Below are 25,814 nucleotides of genomic sequence, written 5' to 3' on the forward strand. Positions count from 1 at the left end.
CTTTCCTCACCAGAACCCCCTTCCATCTGCAGCCCTTTGAGAACTAAGACTGACTTCAAAAGTACCTTTGCCCTCCTAGTTCCCTCTTCATTTGTGAAATCTAGTTCACTGTGACCTGAACCTGGACTGATTTAGAAGTAATCCAGGGGCTTTACAAGTACGAGAGGAAGGGTACCTTCCACAGTGGGAGATGACATGACTGCTCAGTCCCTTTCTGTCACTTGTCTTGGAGAAGCACCTGTGTGCTGAACTCTCCTCTCTGGTGCTGCTTCCTTTGATCAGTTCTGAGAGAGTAATTCTGGAGACTAAATTTCAGCTATTATCCTTAACAACTCGGTTCCTCGCCATCCTTTTCTGCTACCCTGTTAATTTTTTTATCCTTAACTCTCCATTTGCTTATAGCCTTCATGCTGCCCCGGGAGCACAGAATTCCAGTGGGTACATGCTCCATCAGAGTTCTGAATCAAGGTAAGTGCATGTTAATTTTTTTGTTGAAGAGGTGGAAAGCTCTAGTCAACAGTGACTAATTTCATCAAAACTCTTGAAAGCAGTATTTGGGAGTTTTTTTGTTTTATGTGTTTAAAGTACAGCAGAATCTCTCATAACTTTTGGCAGATATGTCAATATCACAACACAAAATTGGAAGCAAGAAACTTTATAAGAAACTGATAAACTGGCAGAGTGAGATTTGTGTTGAAAGATATAAAGAACATACAATCGTGTCAAGAATTTTCATGGAACATTGTGACTCACCAAAGGTGTCAACATTCTCTTAAAAACTGATCTGAGAGCAATATGAAAATATTCAAATGCAGTAGTGTCCAGTATAACCGCCTGTGATTATGGAAATGTTCTAGTATCTCTATACTAACAGAATCCACTAGCCACATGAATGCTTGAAATGTGGCTAATGCATTTGAGGAACTGAATTTTTAATATAAATTTAAATAGCCACATGTGGCTACCAAATGAACAGTGAGTGCAATTCTAATGCTTCAGTGGTTTCTTTGAGGGAGTTTTCTAAATCACTGATGAGGGGTAGGGAATTAGAGGTAAAAAAAAAACAAAAAAAAAACAAACATATTTAGCCACTCAAATACCATGTGAGATCCTGCCCAGCCTCTAGAGGCAGGGGTAGCATCACATGCTACTCGGGTTATCAGGAAGGACCTTGGGGAGACCCAAATAGTTCCTTTCAACTCCTGGCTAAAGCCAATGGGAATAAAAGGTACAGGATTTTTGTTATTCCTATGAGTACAGGCCTCTGGCTCCTCACACAGGCTCTGAGGCTGGGACCACCCCTGGGCACAGTGCATGGAAATCATAACTGTGGTGCTAGGCAGGTAGGTGGGGCACTCATTTCCGGACTGGGTTTCCAGAGGCTGAGGATGGTTTGGTGGTAGAAGAAGGTGCTGAGGGCACTTTCTGGCTACCAACAGGAGGCTGAACAGGTCCTTTCTTTTTTGGAATTAAGATCTTGTTCTTGCTCTTGAATACTTTGCTGGGATCCAGCTTGTTGACAAAGGAGTCAGTCTCTTCGGTGAGAAGGTCAGTGTTGTAGGTGATGGGTTTATACATGTTGAACCACTGCTGTAAGGCAGAATTGAGAGGGTCACAGTTTAAATGAGAAATTCCATGGTTTATGATCTATACTGGAGATACAGAGGTTGAGAGCTGCGCAGAAAAAGGTTATGAACAACCACTTGAAAGTCAATTTGTTCAAGTGAAGACATACACATTGTTCTGTTAAGTCTCATTTAAATTAAATGCAATGAATAAAGTTCCTTCCTTATCTAGAGAGCCCTAAACCCCTAACCATCAGGGGACAGTGTTCCATTGGTTCTGCCCTCAAATTAGCTCCTGCACATAGGGAAGGGGGCATGACAGAGCCAGCGCAGGCCTCTGCTGAGGAAAGCTGCCGGTATTGGAGAGTCTCTGCCTTTAGTTGCCCAGAAAGGGAAAAGAGTATCATCTTTCATTGATCATAGTCATCTCACAATGTGAGTGGATGTTACTGTTAAGTAACATTTGAAGAAAGTGAGGTCCATATGGAGCTAGTCCCTACCTTTACTGCCACCCAATCAAAAGTTCTTCCAAACACACCAGTTGTCAGACCAGGAAATCTCTCAGCATTACCTGACATCTATATTTTTGAAATGCTGCCTTGACCTGTAATATAAAGTGAGTATATCCTTACAGTGGAATAAGAGAATAGCTCCATATGTACTCACAGGGAAAGAGTTCCAAGGTGGAGCGTTAGTGTAAAGTACAAGGTGCAGAACAATGTGAATTATATTGTTTGTGCTTTAGAAAATACAACCCCTAACCATACACATGCATGCTTTATCTTGTGAAGGGCACACAAGAAATATCAGAGGCTGCCTGTGGTGAAGTGAACTTCTCGCGAGTGGGTCTACATAGAGTAATCTGAAGGAAAGAGGCTGATTTTCTGCTCTACTCATGTGTATGTATGCCTAAGAACCCAATAAACTTGGACATAAAACTCCCAGGTAAATCTGAGGACCATCCAAGTTTGGGAACCAATTAACTAGATCAGTATAAAGTGAACTTATCTACATATATTGGAATTCCTGCCTTCCTTACTGAAAATGCAGGTTCCTGGGCTCCATCCCAGATCTCCTGAATCGGATTGGAAAAGCTGGGGATGTACAACTTGAGCATTTTCAGATGAATCTGAATTTGAGACAATAAGTATTTCTCCCTTACCTTGGCCTGTGGACTAACTCCATAGCTGGTGAAGGCATACTGCCACTGGGGCAGGCCTAGGTGGGTGAGGAGCATGCGGTAATAGGCAGTAAAAGTGTCTGTCAGAAAATGCCAGTATAATGCTCTGTCCAGGAACCAGATCTCTGTGTCCTGTGCTAATGCTGAAATAGCAGATAAAGCAAATAAATGAAGAGATAATGACACCTTTTCTACTTTTAAAGTCCATATATACTAACGGTCAAAAAAAATTCTAATACTGGAGAGAATGTAAAATATAAAGTTCCCTCTAACCTCCCTGCCCCATTCTCCAATGGCTACTGTTTCTTCGGTTGATTTACAAGTTCTTCATTAGTCAACTGATGCGTGCATTCAAGTGACCTAAACAGCTCTTCCTTTGTGTACAATCAGCATTCCCCTCACCCAAGTGGGGACATACTGTAGTTCCAGCTTTCTTGACAGAGAGCAGTTCTGAATGGCTCCAGTTTTCTAAAGAGGACTCAGCCAGGAAAGAGCAGTCAGAAATCAACCTGGAGGAGCCCAGATCAACTCCCTCTCCAAGGAATCCTGACTATGCTGCTATGTTATGACCTTGCTGAGCTGAAGCAGACACTGTCATACCAGCTTCTAACTCAGACTTACACGTCTGACTTTCCAGTTCACCACAGTAGAACTCTCCTAGGTTTTCTCCTGTTTAATGGCTGGGACATCTCCCCTAAGTGGCTTTCAGTTTTCAGTCTCTTACTTTTCCAGAACTGCTTGTACATATATTTCCATTTTAATTCTGTCATCTGCTAAACAACCTTGACTCTCCACTGTCTTCCACTCTAAGTTCAAACTCCTCCTCCTGGCTCTCAAAACTGCAGAAAGGAGAACAACTGGCATTCTGGCTTCTCATCTACAGCCACGAGGCCCAATGAATTGGAATTGCCATTCCCGTCAAATCAGTTGCACTTCCCTGCGTGGTTTTTATCCTTGACTCTGTCTGGATGCCCCTTGTAATTCTCCTCCCCTACCCCCCCCCCCCAACATCTATTCCTACCTATGTTTAAGATGCAACTAATAGGCTACCTCACTAAGATTCCTTCTGCTGGAGATGATCTTACTGCTACCAGAGAACCACTTGAAGAGGGCTACGTCTTCTCCAGTTCTCCACAGTCCCTAGGCTAGAATCTGAACTGCTGTTAGGGGGCCAGAGCCTTTTTGTCTTCATTTCCATCTGGGGTCTGGTATTGAGGTCTAGTAATTCAGGAATTTATTGCTGTTAACAGACCTACTTGGAGAAGCATAGAAGATAATGATTTTCTTGGATGCTTTTCAAATGCATGATCCTGCTGGATGAGTCCAAAAATAGAATGGCTTTCAGTTTTTACTCACTTACCCTAATACCACCGACTATTTTACAGTAACTTACAAGTGATGACAGCTCAGAAAGACTCTACTGATTGGTCTAGAAGGGGATGCTTAGAGTGGTACCTATAAGAGGACTGGTGGCATCTCAGGAGGCCATGTAGGATTGTACCTTTTGTATAATTGCTAGAAAGCAAGATCAACACAGGCCATACTGTAGGACTATGCTTGTCAATGATGCTTACCTGGTTTTCCTCTTTTGTAGACAAGGCAAACCTTCCCATTTCCATTGCAAGGATCCAGCTCAAATATCACACTGCGAGAATCAAAGTGAGGCTTCTCTGGTTGGTTCTCACTGGCTGCAAACCCAGAGGTAATGTTTAAACATATTCGATTCAAACACATACATGTTCACTGGGCTTTGCTGGGATGGAAAGATATCTCACATATTCTCAATCACTTTAAAATGTGAACCAAATGAAAGGTGACATGAGGAAAACAAACTGAACTTCTCGCGAGTGGGTCTACATAGAGTAATCTGAAGGGCTGATGTTGACATAACCTTTTTCTTTTTCCCAGGCAGTTGCTTTCCCTTTTTTAATAGTATTATGATTTTTTGATTAGAATCTTTCTTCCTGTCTAAAATGTATAAAATATTTAACTATAATATTACTAATTATAATTAATGCCAAATCTGGCTCAGCTAAAAATACTAACCTAGAAACCTAACATCACGGAGAAATAAGTTCTTTGAAATGCAAACATCAGAAACCTCTTTCATTTCAGCTATTCTGCAATAAAAACTATTAGTTGACCGAGGTGAAGAAAGTTTATAAGCCTATGAAAGACTGGATACAACAAGGTAAATGACTTATATAATTTTATAAAAATGCATTAATATTTAATTTCTGATTTAAAAACATTAAAAAACCTCTTGGAGGCTACCCATTCATATTCTTTTTTCATTGGTCCTAGGCAGACATACAGGTATACATTTAAATTTTGTCTTAAGATTGTTTTATTGTGTAAAAATGGAATATTACACATTAAACTTTAATTTGTAATTAAAAATTTTTTTAATAGCTGCCTGATAGTCTGTGGGAAGGGATGTACCCTAATTTATTCTGCCGTCAATGCCACAATAACCATTTCTGAACACGTTCTTATGTCCTGGTGCCTTCATTATATGGACAGATTCCTTGTATGTGCCATCGTGAATACAGAATTCTAAGTTGATGGCTTTTTGCATAATTTATTTTGCTTAAATTGTTCCCAATGAGAAATATACTGTATCTATTCACTACTTATAAGATTTTCTCCTGATTTTGAGCAATGTTTTTTTAAAGAATCGCTAAACTTCTTGGATATGGTCAAGTTTCCATGGATACACATAAATTAATGAACTGAAGGGCAACAAGTGGTGTAAAGGTATTTTTTTCTTTGTTATTTTGGATAGTTATCTATTATGTCACCATACTTTTCTTTAGCATTAGGTCACTATTAATCCCCACTTAGTGTATTTTTCATCTCTAGTAGAAGTTAAATGTGGACCTATCCCCATTTTCATGCCTGCACTAATTTACTTTTACACATAAAATCTAGTAATCTATGTGTTTCACTGTCTTTATCTGCTGATTCTAAATTGTGTTGATTATTTTCTGTGTTTTTTGCTATCTAGTAATCTTGTTAATGTAAAATTGTTAAGTTTGCATTGTTTGAGAGCTGGATATTTTTCTATATCTGCAAATATTGATTTTGTTCTGAGCCACAGTTATATTACTTGAAGACATACCTTTAAGATCTTGCACTTAACATCTGTTAGGTAGAACTAGGGCAGCATTTAGCCTGTGTTGTACCCCAAGGCCTTAGCACTGAAGATGCTAGTTGCCTATTCAATATTCATTCCCCATTTTCTTCTTTCTTAAAAACCCCAACACTGTTTGAGAAGGCAATACTGCACAGTTAAAATTCTCACCTCTTCATACTTCTTTGTAGCTATGAGTGAGCCACTGACTCTGGTCAAAGGCTACTTGGGAGGGCTTCTGATAAAAAAGGAAGAAATCCTGCCAAAAGACAGGTTTTATTTTGGCCCTTTACCGTTTATACTATTTCTTCCTGTCTGAAACATATACCTGAAGCTTGGATGTAAAGACCTCTTGAGGATAAAAACCATACTTAAAGGCTGATGCACCAAGAAACCACAGCTTTATAATTGATTTTCTCAAACAACCTAGTTTAGACTCTGCAATTGAGTCTCATATGATGCCAAGCACAATTCTGATCAAAGAAGCACTTTCTTACAGTCAGTTGCATTTAGATTATCATGTTCCATAAAACCTTTTGATACTGAAAATGTTGAATAAAGATTAATCTACAGCATGCATTCACTTATGTGCAAGGCAGTGAAGTGGGTGCTAGAATTAAGCCTGGAATTATCTTCATGAAAATTTCTTTTGTTGATACAGGCTGTTTCAACTTTAATGGTCCTAAGAAGTCATGAATAGGAGGGATTTGAGGGAAAAGATTACAATGCCAGAATGACTTCCCATGGTTTTCAACATTATGAAAAAGACTGATTTTAAACGCAAAGCAGAAATTTCTCAGGTACCTTCTTGTGTGTCATCCTCCAGATCTGCCAGAGTTGGTGCATTAGGAAGTGAATACATAGAAGATTGGTTGAGTTGTGTCAGCTTTGAGATGCTGTTAATTGCCATGCTGCCCAATGGAACAATGTGCTCTATGGGAACGTTAAAAAGAATTACATTGAGTAATGTCTAGTTATCATGGTCACAATGGCTTCTGCTTGAGTAACCTAGACCGAGCTATTGTTTCATTCCAGGGTTGAGGAATGTGATGAAAAGTGGAATGATGAGGATCCATATATTCTATAGCCCAAAGCAACATTTTCATGTGAAGAAAACCAACTGGGGTGAAGAATTCCTCATGCATGTGTTTTGGTGGAGTATTAAAGAAAACTTCAAAAGGGGATGCTCAAAAAGAAGTGGAAAATTTAAACTACAGTACCCTGTTTGAAGAGTAAAAGATTTAAACAATGCTTTCACATGTTCTTCCCCTCATATGAAGGGTCATGCACTCCAAGGGAGTCCCAGCTTTGATTAGAAGTGATATACTATATAATAATTATATATTATTCTGTTTATAAACTTCTATGATGGAAAATATCTACTTGTCATCCTTTTTGCTTGATTCTAGTCTTTAGTAAGTAGGGTAGAAAACAAGCAGACTACATATTTTCTTTATCTGTTATATTGAATCCTTGTAACTGACTGTTGAAAAAACTGGGATGTCAGAAGACAATAAACAGTTGGTATCTAAGAAGAAATGACTGCTAAAGAGAACCTCCTCTGTTGTCTTTTCTGTTACTGACTTTTCAATTACTGTTAGCAATGCACTCATGAATGGGTATGGTAATATGGGTAAGAAAATGAGTTGGGAGGACTATATTAGAGAAAGTATTAAAATAATGAACATTCTTCATCTATAATACTTTCATGAAATGTCTCTTCTCTGATGCAGGCTTGTGAAAGGGCTAGCCTGTCTCCATGATTACCAGTTTAATCTGTCTACTCCTGATTCCAAAGGCCATATTACATAAGGAGGGATGTGATTCTGGTGACAATAATGGCTCCAAAGTCATTAGCAGAAGTAATTCTAACCTAAAAGTTCATGCTAAAAGTGCAGTAGTAAGATATAGAAAAATAACTCTGGTCAGTGTGAGAGGAGAAAAGCTCTGCAAATAAACAAAAAAAGGGACCCCAAGAGGCAGAGGCAAAAGTGTAAAGCCTCTCAAAACTGTTCACCTAATCTTACAGGCAAGAAAGCATTCCCTTAAAGCATGGAGACTGACTCACCATCTAGCTTTACACTCCATGTCATCTGGAAGCCATTGGTCATCAGGTAAAAATTCTTCACATCCTCAGGAAGCACACAGTTATTTTTCTAGAATCACAAAGCAGCTTAGTATTAGGTCAGGGATAGGGAGAGAGCAGAGGGATATCAAAGCATCTCAGAGGCACTATTTACCATTTTTCAGATTCCTCCAATGAGAAAACTGATAATTATCTACAAAACTCTGGTAGTGAGTTTAGGAGACAGAGGGGACTCCTAAACTCACTGTCTCCCCCGCCCCCTGTAGACACACTGGATTTATAGATACAAATGGAGTAATTCACTCTGAAGTTAGAAACTAGAGGAATGACAACTGAACACTTAAGTAATTAAGAGAGGCTGACACACAATCTTGCCATAAAACTCACCTTGGTGCACTCACAACTGGGAGGGAACTCTCATACTTAGCTTCTCCCTGAGGAGTGAAAGGTTTGGGCCCCTTATCTGGGACCCCAACTTAGAAGATTTCCATCTAAGAGATGGGGCCCCAAACCATCTAGCTCTAAATGCCAATGAGGCTTGGGTCCATGAGATCCACAAGGTTAGAGAGAACTCAAAACTATAAACTAAGAGAAATGAAGGAAATGGAACCTAAACAAAACATAAGAGGATGATATCAAAAAATAAAAAGCCAAACCAAAAAAGAAAAAAAGGACAATGAGCACTTATGTGTCATAATTACCTTAAACATAAATAGCCCAAATTCACTAAAGGATATACAGTGGCTGAATTCATTTCAAAACAAAATCTAACCTTCCAGTGTTTTCAGGAAACCCATCTAATCAACAAAGGAGACTTTAGAATTAAAGACTAGAAGACAATCCTACAAGCAAATGACAACCAAAAAGTCAAGAACAGCTATATCTGATAGATTACCTTTCAAGTAAAAAGGCTAACAATAGAGGTAGATATCAAATTATAATTAAGGGCTAATAAAACAATAAAATACTCATGAATGTATATACAATGACGAAGCACAAAGGTACATAAGACAATTACTACCAACTAGAGAGAGACTGACAACACAGTAACACTAGAGGTTTTTAATACTCATTTACAACTATGGGCAGACTAAAAAGACAGGATTAATAAGGAAATAACCTAAAAGTGAAGAGCTAGACCAAGTAATTTTAACAGAATATCAGAACACTTAAACCCCAAATTAGCACATAGCTATTTCTTTCAAGTGCACATGCAACATTTTGAATTGATAATATGATGGGACATAAGTCAGCAAAGTACAGAGATTAAAATAATACCAAGTACTCCTTCTGACCATCTTCCATAAAAACAAATACAAGAAACCTCAGAAAAACCATAAAAACATGGAGACTAAATATGCTATTTAATAGCCAGAGAATAAATTAAAGCAGAACCTAAAAAATACCTTGAGAATAATAATGAGGCAATAACTACCAGAATCTATGGGATGCAGCAAAAACACGTAAGAGGCAAGAATTGCAATATTGGTCCACATTAAGCAGCAAGAAAAATCCCCCAAATCAATTTAATACTCCTAAAGCAACTTGTAAAAGAGTAACAAAGACCACTCAGATTAGTAGAAAGAAAAAATACAGAGCATGAAAAAATATAGAGACCAAAAAAGCTATACAAAGGATCAACGAAACCAAAAGTTCTTCAATGCATATAAATAAAGTAGATATATCTCTGACTTATATGCCAATAAATTTGGCAACTTTGTAGAAATAAATTCTAGATTAATATAATTTACCAAGACTAAACCAGAAGGAGCTAAACAAACAAATCACAATCATGGAAATTTAAACCGTAATTAAAAAATCTCTCCCAAAATAGAAGTCAAGGCTCAGACAGCCTTACAAGTGAATTCTATCAAACCTTTATATGTGTGTGTGTGTGTGTATACACACACACACACACACATATATATATATATTTAAAAATAACCTGAGCAAGATATGTATTCTCATCTTGCTCAAGATATTTTTAAAAAAATCCAAGGAGAGAGAACATTTTCCTAATTTTATGATGCCAAAATTACCTTAACACCAAAGTGAGAGAGACAGTACAGGAAAATTACGGACCAATATCCCTGATAAACGTTGTATCCCCACAAAATACTAGAAAATATAACCCAACAATATATATCATGATCAAGTGGGATTTACCCCAGGTATATAAGGATGGTTTATTATACGTAAATCAAGCAATGTAATAGTAACAGTGAAGATAAAAATTATAACATCAACAGGTTCAGAGAAAGAGTTTGACAAAATTCAGCACCTATTTATAATAAAAACTCTAAACAAGATGGGAACAGAAGCAACCTATCTCAACAGAGTAAAGGCCAAACTTAAACTGACCGACAAACCTACTGTCAATGTACTACTTAATGGTGAAAAATCGAAAGTTTACCTTCAAGATCAGAACAAGGATGTTCACTGACAATTCTCTTGAGTGTTAAGAGACTTTAGCTAGAGCAATTAGATACCAATAGGGAATAAAAGGTATCCATGTTGGAAAAGAAATGAAACTGATTTTCAGATATGACACAATATATAGAAAACTTAGAGACCCCACCAAAAAGCTTATAAATGAATACAGCATAATGGCAGGGTTACAAAGTCAGTATACAATAATCCACTACATTTTTCAACCAATGAATGAAAAAAGAAATCTTTAATGATTCCATTCACAATCTTCATGGGGACTCCCTGGTGGCCTAGGGATTAAGATTCAGTGCTATCACTACTACAGCCTCAGTTTGCCAGGGAGCTGACCCACATATGGCTCAGCAGACCTCTCCTGTTTCACCTGCTGCTCCACTCAGCAGTGTATTTCAGTAGATCTGCCCATTCTGCTCTCCAATCTATCTCTGGTGAATCCTCTCACTACCTGCACCTCTGGCCTACACCCACATTCTTCTATGCAAAAAGAGCAAACAAGCAAGCAAAAAAATCCAAAAACAATAATCACTTCAAAAAGAATCAAGTATCGTGGTATTAATTAAGAAGGTAAATGACCTATAAATCTTATTAAAGTACTTGTATGTTACATAGGATTTGGAAAGACATTCTATGCTGATGGGCGGGGAGCATCAATATAATCAAAATGACTATTATACTTAAACCAATATATAAATTTAACACAATGCCCATGAAAATATTTTCCAAGAAACAACAAAAATATCAAAATTTACATGGAAACATAAAAGGCCTTAATAGCAAAAGCTAACCTTAGGCAAAAAAACACATCATCTGGCTTTATACCATAAGGCAACAGTAATTAAAACATGGTATTGGAGCAAAAAATAGACACATCAATGGAAATAATCAAAAGTCCAGAAATGTATTCACATAACACAGCAATACTGAATTTATGATAAAGGAATCACAACTATACAATGGGGAAAGGAAAGTCTAACAAATAATGCTTGGAAAACTGGACAGCCACACGTAAAAGAATGAAGTTGAATCATTCTAACTCCAAGCACTAAAAATAAATTCCAATTGGATTAAATATTTAGACATAAGATCTGCAAAAATATACAGAAGAAAACATTGATAATACGGTTCATAACATCAATTAGAAAGATGGTTTGGGAGATTCAACCCCTATAGCCAAGGAAAGCAAAAATAAAAAAAATGAAAGCAAAAATAATTGGTATTATCTCAAATTGCAAAGGTTTTTACTCAGTGAAAGTAAATACAAGTAGATTAAAGAGACATCTTACTGAAGGAGAGAAAGCAGTCATAATATATAATTGACAAGGAGTTAATATCCAAGATAAATAAAAAGCTCGCACAATTTAGCAATTTAAAAAATCCAATAAATGGGCAGCAGATCTGAACAGACAATTCGCTGAAGAGGATGTGCACAAACCCAATAGATACACAGAAAAACGTTCATCATTGCTTTTAACATGGGAGATGGCAGTTAAAATCACATTATCAGGTTGAGAGAATGGCACATATTTAAAAAAATAACCCAAAAGAATGCTGGAGAGGATGTGGAGAAAGAACTCTATTACTGCTGGAGGGACTATAAACTGGCCCACCATCTTGGAAAGCAACCTGGATTTACCTTAAGCTAAAATGGAAATATGACATGACCCTGCAATCCCACTCCCGGGCATTCATGTAAAGAACACGAAACAGTCAACTTAAGAAGCTGTATGCTCTACAGTGCTTACTGAGGAACTATTTACAATAGCTGGGCCATGGAAGCAACCTAAAGATTAAGTAAAATATGTCAGACACAAAAAGAGAATAATTACATAATCTTATTTTTATGTGAAAATCAAAAAGAACTCGAGATACATGTAGAGATTCGGGCACGTGCCAGAGGTGGGGTGAGGGGTGGCTGAAATGGGTAAGATGGCCAAAAGGTGCTAACTTACAGCTGTAAAGTCAGTCAGTCCCGGGAGATGTAATGTACAGCAAGGTGGCTATAATTAACAGCTCTGTAATGTATATTCGAAGTTTGCTGAGAGAGCATAATTTTTTTTTTTAATTTATCACCCTCCACCAAACCATCTGTGCCCTACCACATTTACCTTCCCTCTTCCCCCTCCTTTCTCTGGCAACCATCATATCCCTTTTGCTGAGTTCAAGATTTATCCCTGCTATTCTTTGCATATAAATGTTTTTTGAGTATTTATATTCCACAGATAAGTGAAACCATCCGATATAAATCTTTAAAACTTTCATCACAAGAGAATAATTTTAACTGTGTGGTGATGTTAACTAAATTTATTGTGGTGATCACTTCCCAATATATACATATATGAAACCATTATGTTGTACACTCAAAACTAATAAAAAATTATATGTTGATTGCATCTCAATAAAACTAAACCAAGAACTAAGCAAAAATTCTTCAGAGTGGCACTAGGTTTGCAAAGCAGTTTTTAGCAGAAGTCACCAAATTTCTTTTCGCTTCATCTGAACTGGCAGAGGAGGTGTTTGCTCTGCTGTAACAATGACTCAGTAGCTGGGAAGAGGTTCAAGGACACAAACTAAGGAGGATACTTAGAAGAAAATGGTAAAAGAAGAGGTCCTGAGGTAAAATTTTGATGATGGAAAAAAAAAAAAAAGCAATCACTGTCATCAATTTCAGATCCATGCTCATAAATGGTCTTCTGAAACAAATTAGTGAATAAATGAGAATATCTGAAAAGTGAAGAGGATATACTTCTAGAATATTTAATGCAATGAACCTACTAGCTCTGAAAATTCTAAGAAAGTAAAGTACTATAGGATATAAACAAATAGTTCACATGGATAAGAAATCCTCCAAACTGGTGGTGGAAAGAAGAAAGGAACAGCTAAGTGCTTTTTCAAGAAGTACTAGGAGACTGTCTTAAACTATAAATTAACTCACATGTGCACTTGCTTGAACAGTCATCTCTAGTCAACTCAAACCCCTGGAGTATACAGAAGAATGAGTTCTCCAATTCCTTTCTTGGACTACTTACAGTTACTTCTTGACATGGTTACACAGACAGAGGAGTGATATATTAGCTACTCTGTCCAAATCTTGGTTTGTTAAAACCCTTGACATGTGCCACCAAACACTGCTTAGGTCAAGTTTGCTTTAGGTCACATTGTTAGTTCCAAGTACCCAATGTATGAGGAAATTTGAAATGTAGGAGAACAATCTGAGTTTACTTCCCAACTGTGCACTGAGTGACCTTGACCCTATCACTCAAACCCCGTGAACCCAAGTTTATGAATAATCTCCAAGACTGAGTTTGTAAAACACTGGAAGTAGGAGGGAGTGTGAGCTTGTCAGGAAAAGACTGGCTATAACAATTTTAGGGCTTAGCATCTTTAAGAATGGTAGGTGAAAAACAAGTTTCAAGTTTGCAGGAGATTTTAAATAGTGTTTTTAGATGACTAAATGGACAACTGTCATTTTAATGAAGCAGGTATTTCATTTCCTGTCCTAACAAATACGCATTCTGATCAGTTTTTTCCCTCTCTTCACCACCTAGTTCCTAGTCTCAGAGATGTTGTAACCTAAAGCATTCTCTAATTCCTTTACTTCACATTTATTTTCCTACTTAGTAAGTTATTTGGAGTTTAGGGCTTATTCCCAGTACCTCCTGTGTAGCAATCCTCTGTGCTTTCAGAGAGGAAATGTGTGCACACATGCTGTCTTTCTCCTATCGCCAGGACCCTAGCACTGAAAGCTTATAGTTATTATACGATTATGGATGAAGGTCTCTCTCCTGTTACTCAAAAAGGTCAGCAGGCTCTCTGATATTTTGGTCACTATAGTGCCATCTAGTGGTGGAGACAAAGAAACTACTCTCTTTCATCCTTTCTTAATCAGGATTCCTTGAGATCCCAGCTGGGGAAGGGTAGTGGCCATAATTCATCTATAAGATAGGCAGCAGCAGAATTTCAGCATTAGTGATTGTAACATTTACTATGGTAGATTTGAATGAAATTTTGATATTATTTTATACCGATATTTTAAAACATTATTCAGAGTTCATAAAAATGGAAAAAGTCCAGTGAAATATTTAATACACATAAAATTCTAATATAGACATACAAAATGTCAATAAGTTCATAAAAAACTTAAGTGTGCAATTTCATTCTCATATAAATCACTGGTGACCGGGCTTTGCTGCTTCCTTGCTGCAAACCTTACCTGCCTGGCACTTGAGACTGGCTAGGCCCTCAATGCAGTGTGTTCCTTCTGAGTGGGATTTTAGGGGACCACTTTAAGGTGGCTCCTCTGGTCTGCCCAAAGACTCAGAGCTATAGATGTTTTGTCTTATGGGCAGTCTGGAAACAGACAGTTCATCCACAGGAAGCAAGCTGCCATTTCAGAAGGCTTTTCCTTGCCAGATTCATGGGTTGGTTTTTGTTTTTTTAAGGGTGGGAAAGAGGCGGAGGAAGAGTGGTAGAAATAAAAGGAAGGGGGGTGTGTATCAGGATGGAGGATTTGGTGAGAAAGTCAAGATGGGAGAATAACACTGCTGATCAGTATCTGAAATAATAATGTTGCCTCACATGTTACTGTGATCTCTGTGTGGAGCAACAATGATTCTGTCACAAAAGCTCCCAATTCTCAGTCTTTTTTCCTTCTACAGTTATTAATCACAGTGACTTTAAGCTATGCTAGAAAGAGGCTGCTACAAGCTGTACTGCTACTTCATCACCTGAAGGACCTAACCTATCAGTTTGCTTCCGAGAAAATCTTCATCAGCACTACCTAAGGTTTTGTTTTTTTTTAAGATTTATTTTTATTTATGCATACAAGAACTGGGGTGTAGGGGTGAGGTGCAGGGGGTGAGAGGATTCACCAGAGACAGGGTGGGGAACAGAACAAGCAGATCTATGGAAACGCACTGTTGAAGGGAGCAGCAGGCAAGACAGGAGGTCTGCAGTGCCATATGTGGGTTCTGAACTTAGGCCTTTGCAGTGATAGCACTGAGACTTAACCCCTATGCCACCAGGGAGGCCCAGCACTACCTAAGTCGTGAGGAAAGGGCCAAGGGCCATTCACTGCCTCCTTTCCACCCCTACTTCTGGGAATACTGTATTCTATTGTTTTCTCCCTTTCAGAGACCACTTTATCAGGGATGGAGTCTGGGCAGCAAGATGCAGGATTAGAGTAGGAAAGAGCTGCGCATGGAAAGTAATGTTTCTGTAGGTGCCTGTCCATGCCAGGCAGGCTGAGCCCATTTGCAATCACAGCGAAAGAAGGGTTGCAGGATCACTGAGGCAACAAGGAACAATGCATTTCCTGAATGGGCAGGACAACCCATGTAGTGGGAAGACAACCTACAGTGGCTGTGGTGGGATGATATGAGATCCCAGGATAATTTTCTATCATCTTCTACAAATCCCTCCTAAGGGGGTAGAGAGTCTGGTGAACTGGAACCTCTTGCTTTAACAGGCAAGGCATGATTTGGGGCAAGAACGGAACTGCTTAAGATTCAGAGGAAAGGCATCATATTCTTCCCCAAGTCATTTCTCCACATGTCAGTTTTCCTGTAAAAATACACAATGAAAAACAATATATTGACCTGTCTGGACAACACGTATCTTGATGAAGTGTGAACATGCAGACATCAGCAAGCCTCCCCCAGCTTACTCAGCCACCATTAGGAGCCTAGAATTGGAGAAGTCGTTGTATCTGCAGCCCCCTTGTTTCAAAGATGGGAGTTATTGTAGCCTCACTTCTATAAACTGGAGACTGCTTGTAGAAGTCAGGTGACCTTAAAATGTCTACACTCTTTCTGACCTTGCATTTTCTCTAAATTCTTCATTCTTCCAACATTAATTGTGACTGTTAAGGAATAAACACTGTGGTGAGCACAGAAACAGTAAGGAATGAGTACGGTACAGAGGAGTATGTGGTGGAAACCTGCCTATTCTTCCTCTCCTTCCTCCTTGGCAGATCCAACCTTTGCTTGAAAAGGCGATGTGCCCAGTTAGATACTTGTTATCAGACTCTCCTCTGCAAGCAGTGTTTGATATAAAAATGTAAAACCAACACCAGCGAGGGAGTTTCTAAGAAAATTTTCATGTCCCTATTAAAAGGTGACATATCCCTGGCAACATCCTCTATCATCCTGTCTTGAGGTGAGAGGTGTTACATGGGACTGGCCACCATAAAGAAAAAAGATTAAAGAATTACAGAGATAATAGTTTAACACTGGTCTGATGCACCAATTGCAACTGCATATTACAGGTCTTGTTATGTGAGCAATATTAATTTTCATTTGCTTAAGCTCATCTCAGTTTAGTATCACATTTCTTCAAGCCAAACATATTCCTACTTTATAGAGAGACAAATATGCAACAGATAAGTATTGTGGAGCTGCAGGAGCAGAGATAAGTAGGAAGGGAAAGTCAGAGATAGGGAAAGAATCAGAGAGGGTGGTATTATGAAATACAAGGCAGGAGAGAGCTAGTGAAATAAAAATAGCTTATGCAATGAGGAGGTCCAAGGTGATTTTTTGACAGAGCAGTATCTATGGTATGGCAGTGGAGGGAGACTGTAGAAGGATGAAGATTAACTGGGAAATGAAGAAAGGAGAGAATAACTTTGATGAAGGGTTAGCAAACTATGGCCCACTGGACATACCTGCCTTACCACCTAGTTTTGTAAATAATGTGTTATTGAAACCCAGCCATCCCCATGCATTTCAATATGGATTATAGCTGCATTTAGTGCTAAAATGGTTGAAATGAACACGAGACAGATACTGTACAGTCCGCAGAATATAAAATATTTATTCTGTGGTCATTTAAAGAAATCTTTTGATGATCTCTGATTTAAACCGTTTTTCTAAATGTGTGACTGTGCAAAGGAACAAATGGTCAAGTAGCTAGAAAGAGATATAAAACTGAAGGTTTTACAGAGATGGGGAAGACTCTCTAAGGGAGCTGTCAATATATAGGAAGGAAGTGAAACACTGGAGAGAGGTTCACTAGAGACACGGAGTTGCAGGTTGACCTGTCTGACCAGGGATGCTTATAATAAATTTACAGCAGGAGCATATGAGGGAAGATCTATAAGATACTCAGAACCCACTCTTTGTACACTGTAGAAAAAATGAGGTTAAATTGAGAGGGGATATTTTGACATTTGGACTCTGTGGGCCACAGTTTCATCACCAGTAAAGTGAATATTTATCTGGAAACAGGAAAAACTAACCAATCAAGAATTGTGCATCATTCTGCAACTATGAAATGTTTATAGAAAGCAGGTTATCTTTATAGAAAGCAGGTATCAGGCACAGTGAACACATGAATCATGCAACTGCACAAAACCTACACAGGTGGGTTTAAAATGTTTCCTGAAAAACAAAAAATGGAAGAGAACCTGGACCCCTGGCCCAGCATACAGGAAGTGGAGCAGGTTCCCAGCTAAGGTCTCTAGGCCCCAACTAGGCATCAGTGACCTCCAGACTCACCAGTAAGAACCCCGAACCCCTGGCTCGGTGTGGAAAGTGGCACAAGTACCCTAAGGTGCTCTCTGGCACCAGCAACTCCAAGAACAGTCGGTAAGAACCCTGGTCCAGTGCAAGGGCAGAACTAGGCCTGGTAAAAAGCCATACCCACAGCAGTGTGGCACTGAAAGCAAACAATAGGGAGATGGTAAAGCACAAAAAATAGCCACATGAATATTCTTGGGAATACTACAGCAAAGAAAGAGAGCAAATCTACAAAACCCAATCACAAAGACATGGATGATCTATTCTCCCCATCAGATACAGAATTTAAACTTGCCATGATAAAGAATTTCGAAGAACACAGAAAAAAACATAGAAAAGTAGATCAAAGATACAGAAGAAAATTCAGAAAAACAAATGAATGTCCTAAGTAAATTAATGAAAAGAATAAAAATTATATTCTAAGAAAACACAATTGCAGTATATAAAAAGATCAATATGCAGGAAGCTATGAAAACAGAATAAACTAAATGGGAGAGAGAATCGGCGAACCTGAAAATGAGAATATAAAGATGAAAGGTAAAAGAATGAAAGGCAGAAGAAAACAAACCCCCCAAAAAAGAAGATACACTTCAAGAATTATCTAACTCCGTAATAAAGGTAATATAAGAATAAAGGATATCCTAGAGGGGTAAGAGAGAAAGGAACAGAGAATTTATTTGAAGTAATAATAGAAGAAAAATCCTGAATTTGGAGTAGGAAATAAATACATAACTCTATGAGATTAAAAGAACACGTAGGTACCTAAACAAAAAGAGACCTACACCAAGATATAAAATATTGAAGCTTCCAAGAGTTCAACACAAAGCATATTGAAGCCTATGAGGGAGAAAAGGCAGATAATAAATAAAGGAAACCCGATTAGGCTAATACCAGATTTCTTTGAACAAACACTGCAGGCAAGGAGAGAATGGGATGATGTGATCGAAAAACTTAAAAACCTGCCAACTAAGAATACTCTTTCCTGAAAGGCTCTTCAGATATGAAGGAGAAGTAAAGGCCTCATATAAATAGAAACTGAAGGAGTTAGTAAAAACTGAACCCTACCACATTCAAAAAACATTAAAAGGGAGCTCTATACCTAAGCCAAAAAGAGGAACACCCACAAATAATGGAACAAGGAAATATAACAATAAAATTAAGGACAAATGGTAGCAACAGATTTTTATGTATCAACAATCCAAATGTAAATGGACTAAACACACCAATTAAAACACACGAAGTATCTGGTTGGATTAGGAAACAGAATCCAAATTTCTGGTGCCTCCAGGAGACACACCTAAGCTATAAAGATAAACACAGACTCAAATTAAAGGGTGGAGAACAATCCTACAAGCAAATGTGACACAAAAGAAGATGGGGACAGCCATACTTAAATCAGACAAAAGAGATTTCCAGTTAAAAGAAAAAGGTAATGAGAGAGGGATGGACACTATATAATGAAAAGTGAGTAATACATCAAGAAGACATAACACTCACTAAGGTATACTTACCAAATGAAGGAGCACCAAAATATATTTGTCAACTACTTTCAACTCTGAAAACAAAACAATGGGAAAAAACACCTTTGTGGTAGGAGACTTCAGTAACTTACTCTCACCAATGGTCAACAAGAAAATGAATAGGACACAATAACCCCAAACTAAGAATGAGACCAAGTGGACTTAACAGACATCAATAGGGCCCTGGACCCTACGAAAGCAGAATACACATTTTTCTCAAGTGCACATGTGACATTCTACAGGACTGACTGCATACTGGGTTGCCAGACAAGAAGCAACAAATTCATGAAGACTGATATACCAAGCACCTTATAGTATAAAACCAGAAATCAACTACAAAAAGAAAGTAGAGAAATCCTCTAACAAGCAGAGACTGAACAACACAATACAGAAAGACTACTAGGTTAAAGAGGAAATCAAAGAAATAAAAAAAAGCTTGAGAAAAATAACAACAAAGGCGCAACTGTATAAAAGTTATAGGATATGGCAAAAAACAGTACTAAGAGGAACACTACAAGCCCACATCAAGAAACAAGACAAGAGCTAAAACAAACAACATTTTCTCTCCTCTCAAGGAACCAGAAAAAGAACAAACAAATCCAAAAGCTAACAGAACAAGAAATTTCAGGCTTTGCCACTTAGTAATACGTGGCCAAGGAAAAATCCTTTAACTTCTTAATCTATAACACAAGAGATATCAACACCACTTTGCAGGATTATTATAAAGATTAGATGAAATAATTATGTTATGTGTTACCTGGTGCTCATTCAATAGCCAGGCAATTTCATGCCTCTAGTAAAACCCATTTGCTACTGCTCAGCCACAGTAATTTTTCCGAAGCAGAAAAATGATCTTCCTAGTTCAGAACTTAAAATATTTAGGTGGTTTCCATTTGCTCCAAGAAGAATGAGCAAATTCTTTATGATAAACCCTGCAAGTCCTGGCCCTTGCCATACTCTTTTCTTTACTCTCCTGTGCTGCACATGAACATTCTTTATGCTGTCAGAAAATGTAATCCTTCCCATCTCAAAGCCTTCACACAGGCTGAAGGCCTCTTCCTTCTTCCAAATCTTCTCTACCTAGTTAACAACATCTAACTTCTTTGGCAAAAAACTTTTTCCATCCTACTGACTGCGTCAGGTCTTCTGACAATGCTCCTTTTACCTCTGTGTCTGCCTTGTAATGATATTTGTGCTGATTTACACTATATCTCGCACAGTAAGAGGTAAAAACTGTTCCCTTTGATTACTAGTGAATTCCCAGGACTCAATGCCAAGCACAATGCCTGACCCAGTTTAGAAGCTTAAAACTTTTACCATGTAAATGTATCAAAGTTCAGAAGACGACTGGGAAGTACTAAGTATTGATCTGGACAGTACTTCTCTGCATCACTTAACCACATTCTGTGATGTGTGCTTATTATTTGATTTTTCCTTTCCTTGCTGAATTTTTAGCTTTCTATATGCAGTCTCCAATGTTTCACTGCCTCCATGTGATAGTGGCTAAGTGGCGATGCTCCATGCTGGAAAAATGGCATGAAATGTAGAGTATTAAGAAACTTGAATAGAAACAGAGAGAATGGTGAACACTAATTTGAAGGCAGCCATGATTTGAAAATAGGTTTCATGCCCTAATCTTTCCTTCTCAGGAGCATTTAAGTTGCATCTTTCTTTGTTGAGAAGGATCTGACAAGACAATACTTACTTGTTCCCATGAAGAAATCATATGACGTTCAGCAGGTGCTTTTTCTATTATGGTCACCTCTGTCACCCCTGGGGAAGATTCTGGAAAGGGAAAAAGAATATACATAGAGTTGCAATTGGTCCACTCTTACACATTTCTACACTAGACATAAACAATCTGTTCATTATTGCTCTAGTAAAAGCAGGAAAGACCCAATCAGTCTCTCAAAGGCACTCAGTCTCCTAACCTTGGACCATGCAATTTACATTATTGGAATGTGCCCTACACTCACCATTCTGCTTGCTGAACAAAGACCAGAGAGTCTAGATTTCTGCAAGTCCACATATTCTTATGATTCTTCAAAAGAAATAATAATAGGGGACTCCCCGGTGGCGCAGCGGTTGAGCGCTGGGTTGCGAAGCTGCCCGTGGCCTCTGAGGCGCCAGTTCGATCCCCGGCCCCAGGGTGAGGGTCCCACATGGTGTGCAGACCTCTCCTGCCACCCGCTGCTCCCCTCAGCAGGGTACTTCATCAGTCTGCCTGTTCTGCTCTCCGCTCTGGCTCTGGTGAATTCTCTCACCCTCCTGCATTTCTGACTGTACCCCAGTGCTTGTATAAATAAATAAATCTTTAAAAAAAATAATAGTACCTCAACAACTTTTATAAGATATAAAACCTGCTTGCCAATTTTTCTTCTAAATAAAACCCACCTTCTATTCTTTGAGCTCTAGGATTTAGAAGCCAAGACAATATGATATAAAATGGGTTCTGTGCAGAAATATACTGAAAACAAAGTCATTTCAAAATCTTCAAAGCAGAAAAAGGTCTCCAAATAATCTCCTCTCTCCAGTTCTAGTATTCATGCTGACGTAAAAGAGAAGCCACCTAAGTGGAGATACAATGGATTTTAATACTTCTTCCCACATTCTCCACTTGTCCGTGTTCACCCAGAATCAAGATCTTAAAGTCCTTAATCTAAGACATAAAATATGTAAGTTAAATTGCCCAGAATCCCAGAAAATAACCTGTGATTCAGATGTACTTAGTTAAGATTAAGTCATACTCAAATATAAGCCAGCTAAGTATACTTTATTTGGTTAAAGCTCTCCTTTCTATATGAAGGAACAATAAGGACCTTTCAGACAAACAAAACCTTTGGAAATTTCCTACAACTAAATCCCCACCCCAAGTAATATTACAAGCAGCCTTATTATCTAAATCAATAGAGGAATGACCACAAAAAAACTGAATAAGGAATTAAATAGAACCACAAAAAGACGAACAAAACAGCAGTAACAGACTTCCACATATCAATAATTACCCTCAACTTTATTGGACTAAACTCACCAATAAAAAGATATAGTGTAGCATGTTGGATTGGAAAACAGAATCCAACCTTCTATTGCCTCCAGGAAATAAACCTAAATTCCAGAGATAAACACAGTTTCAAAGTAAAGAGTTGAAAACAATTCTACAAGCTAATGGCCCCCCAAAGGAGGTAGTCATATTTCATCAGATAAAACAAACTTTCAGCTAAAAGAGGTGACAAGAGGCATGGATGGACAGTATATTATGAACAAAGGGGCAATACACTAAGATGACATAACATTCATCAAAATATTCTCACCCAACGTGAGAGCACCAAAAAACATTAGAAAATTACTATTGTTTCTGAAAAGAGACACTTGAGCAAATATGTATGTGACAGGAGACCCCAACACCCCACTCTTAGCAATGGACAGATCAACAAGACAGAAAATATACAAGGGCACAATAGCCCTAATAAAAGGTCTAGACCACATGGGCCTAACAGACCCTCCTAAAACTGAACAAACTTTTTCTCAAGTGCACATGGATTATTCTTTAGGATCAACCACATACTGGGGCATGAGACAAAGTTCAACAAGCATATGAAGACTGAGATCATAGAAATAAACTGGAACCCCCCCCCCCCATTACATGGCGACTAAACAACATGCTACTGAAAGACCACTGGGTTAATGAGAAAATCAAAGAATTAAAAAAAAAAAACCTTGAGGCAAATGATAATGAGGACACAGCCATGGGACATAACAAAAGCCTAAGAGAAAAGTACATAGCAATACAGGCCCAATCAGGAAACAATCTAATCTCCCATCTTGAGGAACTAGAGAAACAACAACAAAACAAAAGCAAGTAGAAGGAAACAAAAGGTTTTAAAGCAGAACTAAATGAAATAGCAATAAAAAAGACAGCCCAAAAGAGCAATGAAACCAAAAGTTGGTTCTTTGAAAAAAATAAACAAAATAGACAAAATTCTAACCAGGCTCACAAAGAAAAAGAGGGAGAAAACTCAAATAGGATCAAAAATGAGAGGAGAAATTACAACACAGCAGAAATGCAGAAAATAGAGATTATTACGAACATTTATATGCAAACAAATTCAACAATCTAGATGATATGAACAAATTCTTAGAATTATACAATCATCCAAGGCTGAACAAAGAAAAAAAATAGAAAACTTGAACAAACCAATCACAAACAAGGAATTTGACACTGTAATCAAAACCCTCCCAAAAAACTGAAAGCCCAGGACCACATGGTTTCACAAGTGAGTCCTACCAAACATTCAAAGATGAACTAATGCCTACACTGCTAAAACTCTTCCAAAACGTTGGGAAAGAAGGAATACTACCAATACATCAGACTAATACCAAAGCGAGGAAAGACGCACACACGCACGCGCGCACACACACACACACACTCTACAGACCAAGCTCCCTAGTGAGCATGGATGCTAAAATCCTCAATAAAACCTTAGCAAACCAAATCCAACAACACATGCATCAAAAGGCTTATACACCATGACCAAGGGGGATTTATTCAAGGGACACAAGGATGGTTCAACATCTGAAAATCAATTAACATATTTCACCACATCAACAAAAAGAGAAATACAAACCATACGATCATATCAGTAGATGATGAGAAAGCATTTAATAAAGTTTAACATCAATTTATGATGTAACTTGGGATAAAAGAAACATATCTTAACATAATAAAAACCATCTATGCCAAACCCACAGCTAACATCATTCTCACCAGTGAAAACTGACAGCCTTTCCACTAAAATGGAACAAGACAAAGATGTCCACTCTCACCACTGCTTTTCAATATAACACTGGACTCTAATAGCTAGAGTAATTAGGCAAGAGAAAGACATAAAAGGAATCCAAATTGGGAAAGATTAAAGCTGTTTTTATTTGCCGATGATGATATATCTTGAGAACCCTCAAAAATCTATGGAAAAAAATAATTAACACAATAAATCAGTTCAGTAAAGTAGCAGGTTATATAGTCAATACACAAAAAACAGCAGCCTTCCTATATGCAATCAGTCTGAAAAGGAAGAAATTAAAAAGACCATCTGATTTACAGTTGTAAAAAAAAAATTAAATACCTGGGAATAAACCTAACAAAGGAGGTGAAAGACCTATACAAGGAAATTATAAAACATTGTTAAAAGAAAAAGAAGACAACTCAAAGAAATTGGAAAGACATTCCCTGCTCATGGATCAGAAGAATCAACATTGTCAAAATAGGCATTCTACCAAGCAATTTATAGGTTCAATACAATTCCATTAAAAATTTCAATGACATTTTTCAAAGAAATGGTACAAGTATTTCTGAAATTCACAGGGGATCACAAAACCAACAAAAGAACACATACCAAAAATAGCCAAATCCCTCCTGACTAAAAACGGGAAGTAGAGGTGTTACACTCCAAGACTTCAAACTATACTTTAAAGCCATACCAAAGATAGCATGGAACTGGAACAAAACACACACACAGACCAAGGGAATTAAATCACTGCCAGAGATCAGGAATTTAAGTTGGAAACACTGTCTGAAGAATTTTATGGCCTTGTTAGAAAAACAAGATAAGCATGAAACAAAAGTAAAAACTTCAAATAGTCAATAATTTGGTGTTAAATTGGGCAATACTGGCCCCACGGGACACAGGCTAATGGTAGAGGAAGGCAGATGACTGAGAGTGATAGAAAATGCCACAAGCCATGCATAGTTGATTTGGGTTTTGAAGAGTGATGTGGCCTTTCCTGCAGAATGCTCAATGAACACTTTTGTTCCCTCCAATGTGTGCAGCCCTGTTTTTTAGACTGAGCAGGTAAAGACATTTCTCAGATTCCATTGCAAATAGGAAACCACGATTCCTGCATGGCAATTCACTCAAAAAATCTGGAAGAGAATGAGCAAGTGAAGTAATGGGCAAATGAAGATATTGGATCATCTCACAAGCACAGTGAAGGAGTTTGGGTTGAGTGTCAGCAGATTCCTTATCTTGCAGATATATCCTACTTAGCATCCATTTTTTGAAGTATGACTTTCAACCTAGCAATGGCTCTTTAGTTCTCCCTATGAATCTGTAGATTAATGTTTCTTAATTGACCCTTTTCTGCCTTAACTAGCAAAAGTATATCTTTAGCCTCAACTAGCCAGAGTGTATTCCATAGTCTGCAATTAAGAAGCTTGAAAGACAGAAATTTATGTTTGTGTGCTCAGAGGTGACTTTTTGGGACAGGCAAATGTGCACAGGTTGGAAAAAATGGTCATCTACATTACTGAAAAATTATGGCCACAGATCAAAGTATGAGAGATCTTGGAATCTAAGATATGACATTAAAACTCT

The 25,814-nt window shown here is 38.0% G+C and overlaps 1 protein-coding gene across 1 annotated transcript in view; it reads right to left on the reverse strand.

The window, feature by feature from the left end:
• Positions 1 to 1,356: 1,356 nt before the first annotated feature.
• Positions 1,357 to 25,814, reverse strand: part of TPGS2 (tubulin polyglutamylase complex subunit 2) — a gene marked incomplete at its 3' end in the record, with an annotated part of 29,344 nt that continues 4,886 nt past the window's right edge. Inside the window, exons 2-7 of the mRNA XM_084252799.1 lie at positions 21,149 to 21,228; positions 7,947 to 8,034; positions 6,683 to 6,811; positions 4,320 to 4,433; positions 2,728 to 2,888; positions 1,357 to 1,590 (exon numbers count right to left, since the gene is read on the reverse strand). Of these exons, the coding sequence (XP_084108925.1) occupies positions 1,357 to 1,590; positions 2,728 to 2,888; positions 4,320 to 4,433; positions 6,683 to 6,811; positions 7,947 to 8,034; positions 21,149 to 21,228 (806 nt within the window). The remainder of the gene's footprint in view (positions 1,591 to 2,727; positions 2,889 to 4,319; positions 4,434 to 6,682; positions 6,812 to 7,946; positions 8,035 to 21,148; positions 21,229 to 25,814) is intronic.

Source organism: Talpa europaea (assembly GCF_964194135.1).
Source record: "Talpa europaea genome assembly, chromosome: 13".
In the NCBI taxonomy this organism is placed as follows: Eukaryota; Metazoa; Chordata; class Mammalia; order Eulipotyphla; family Talpidae; genus Talpa; species Talpa europaea.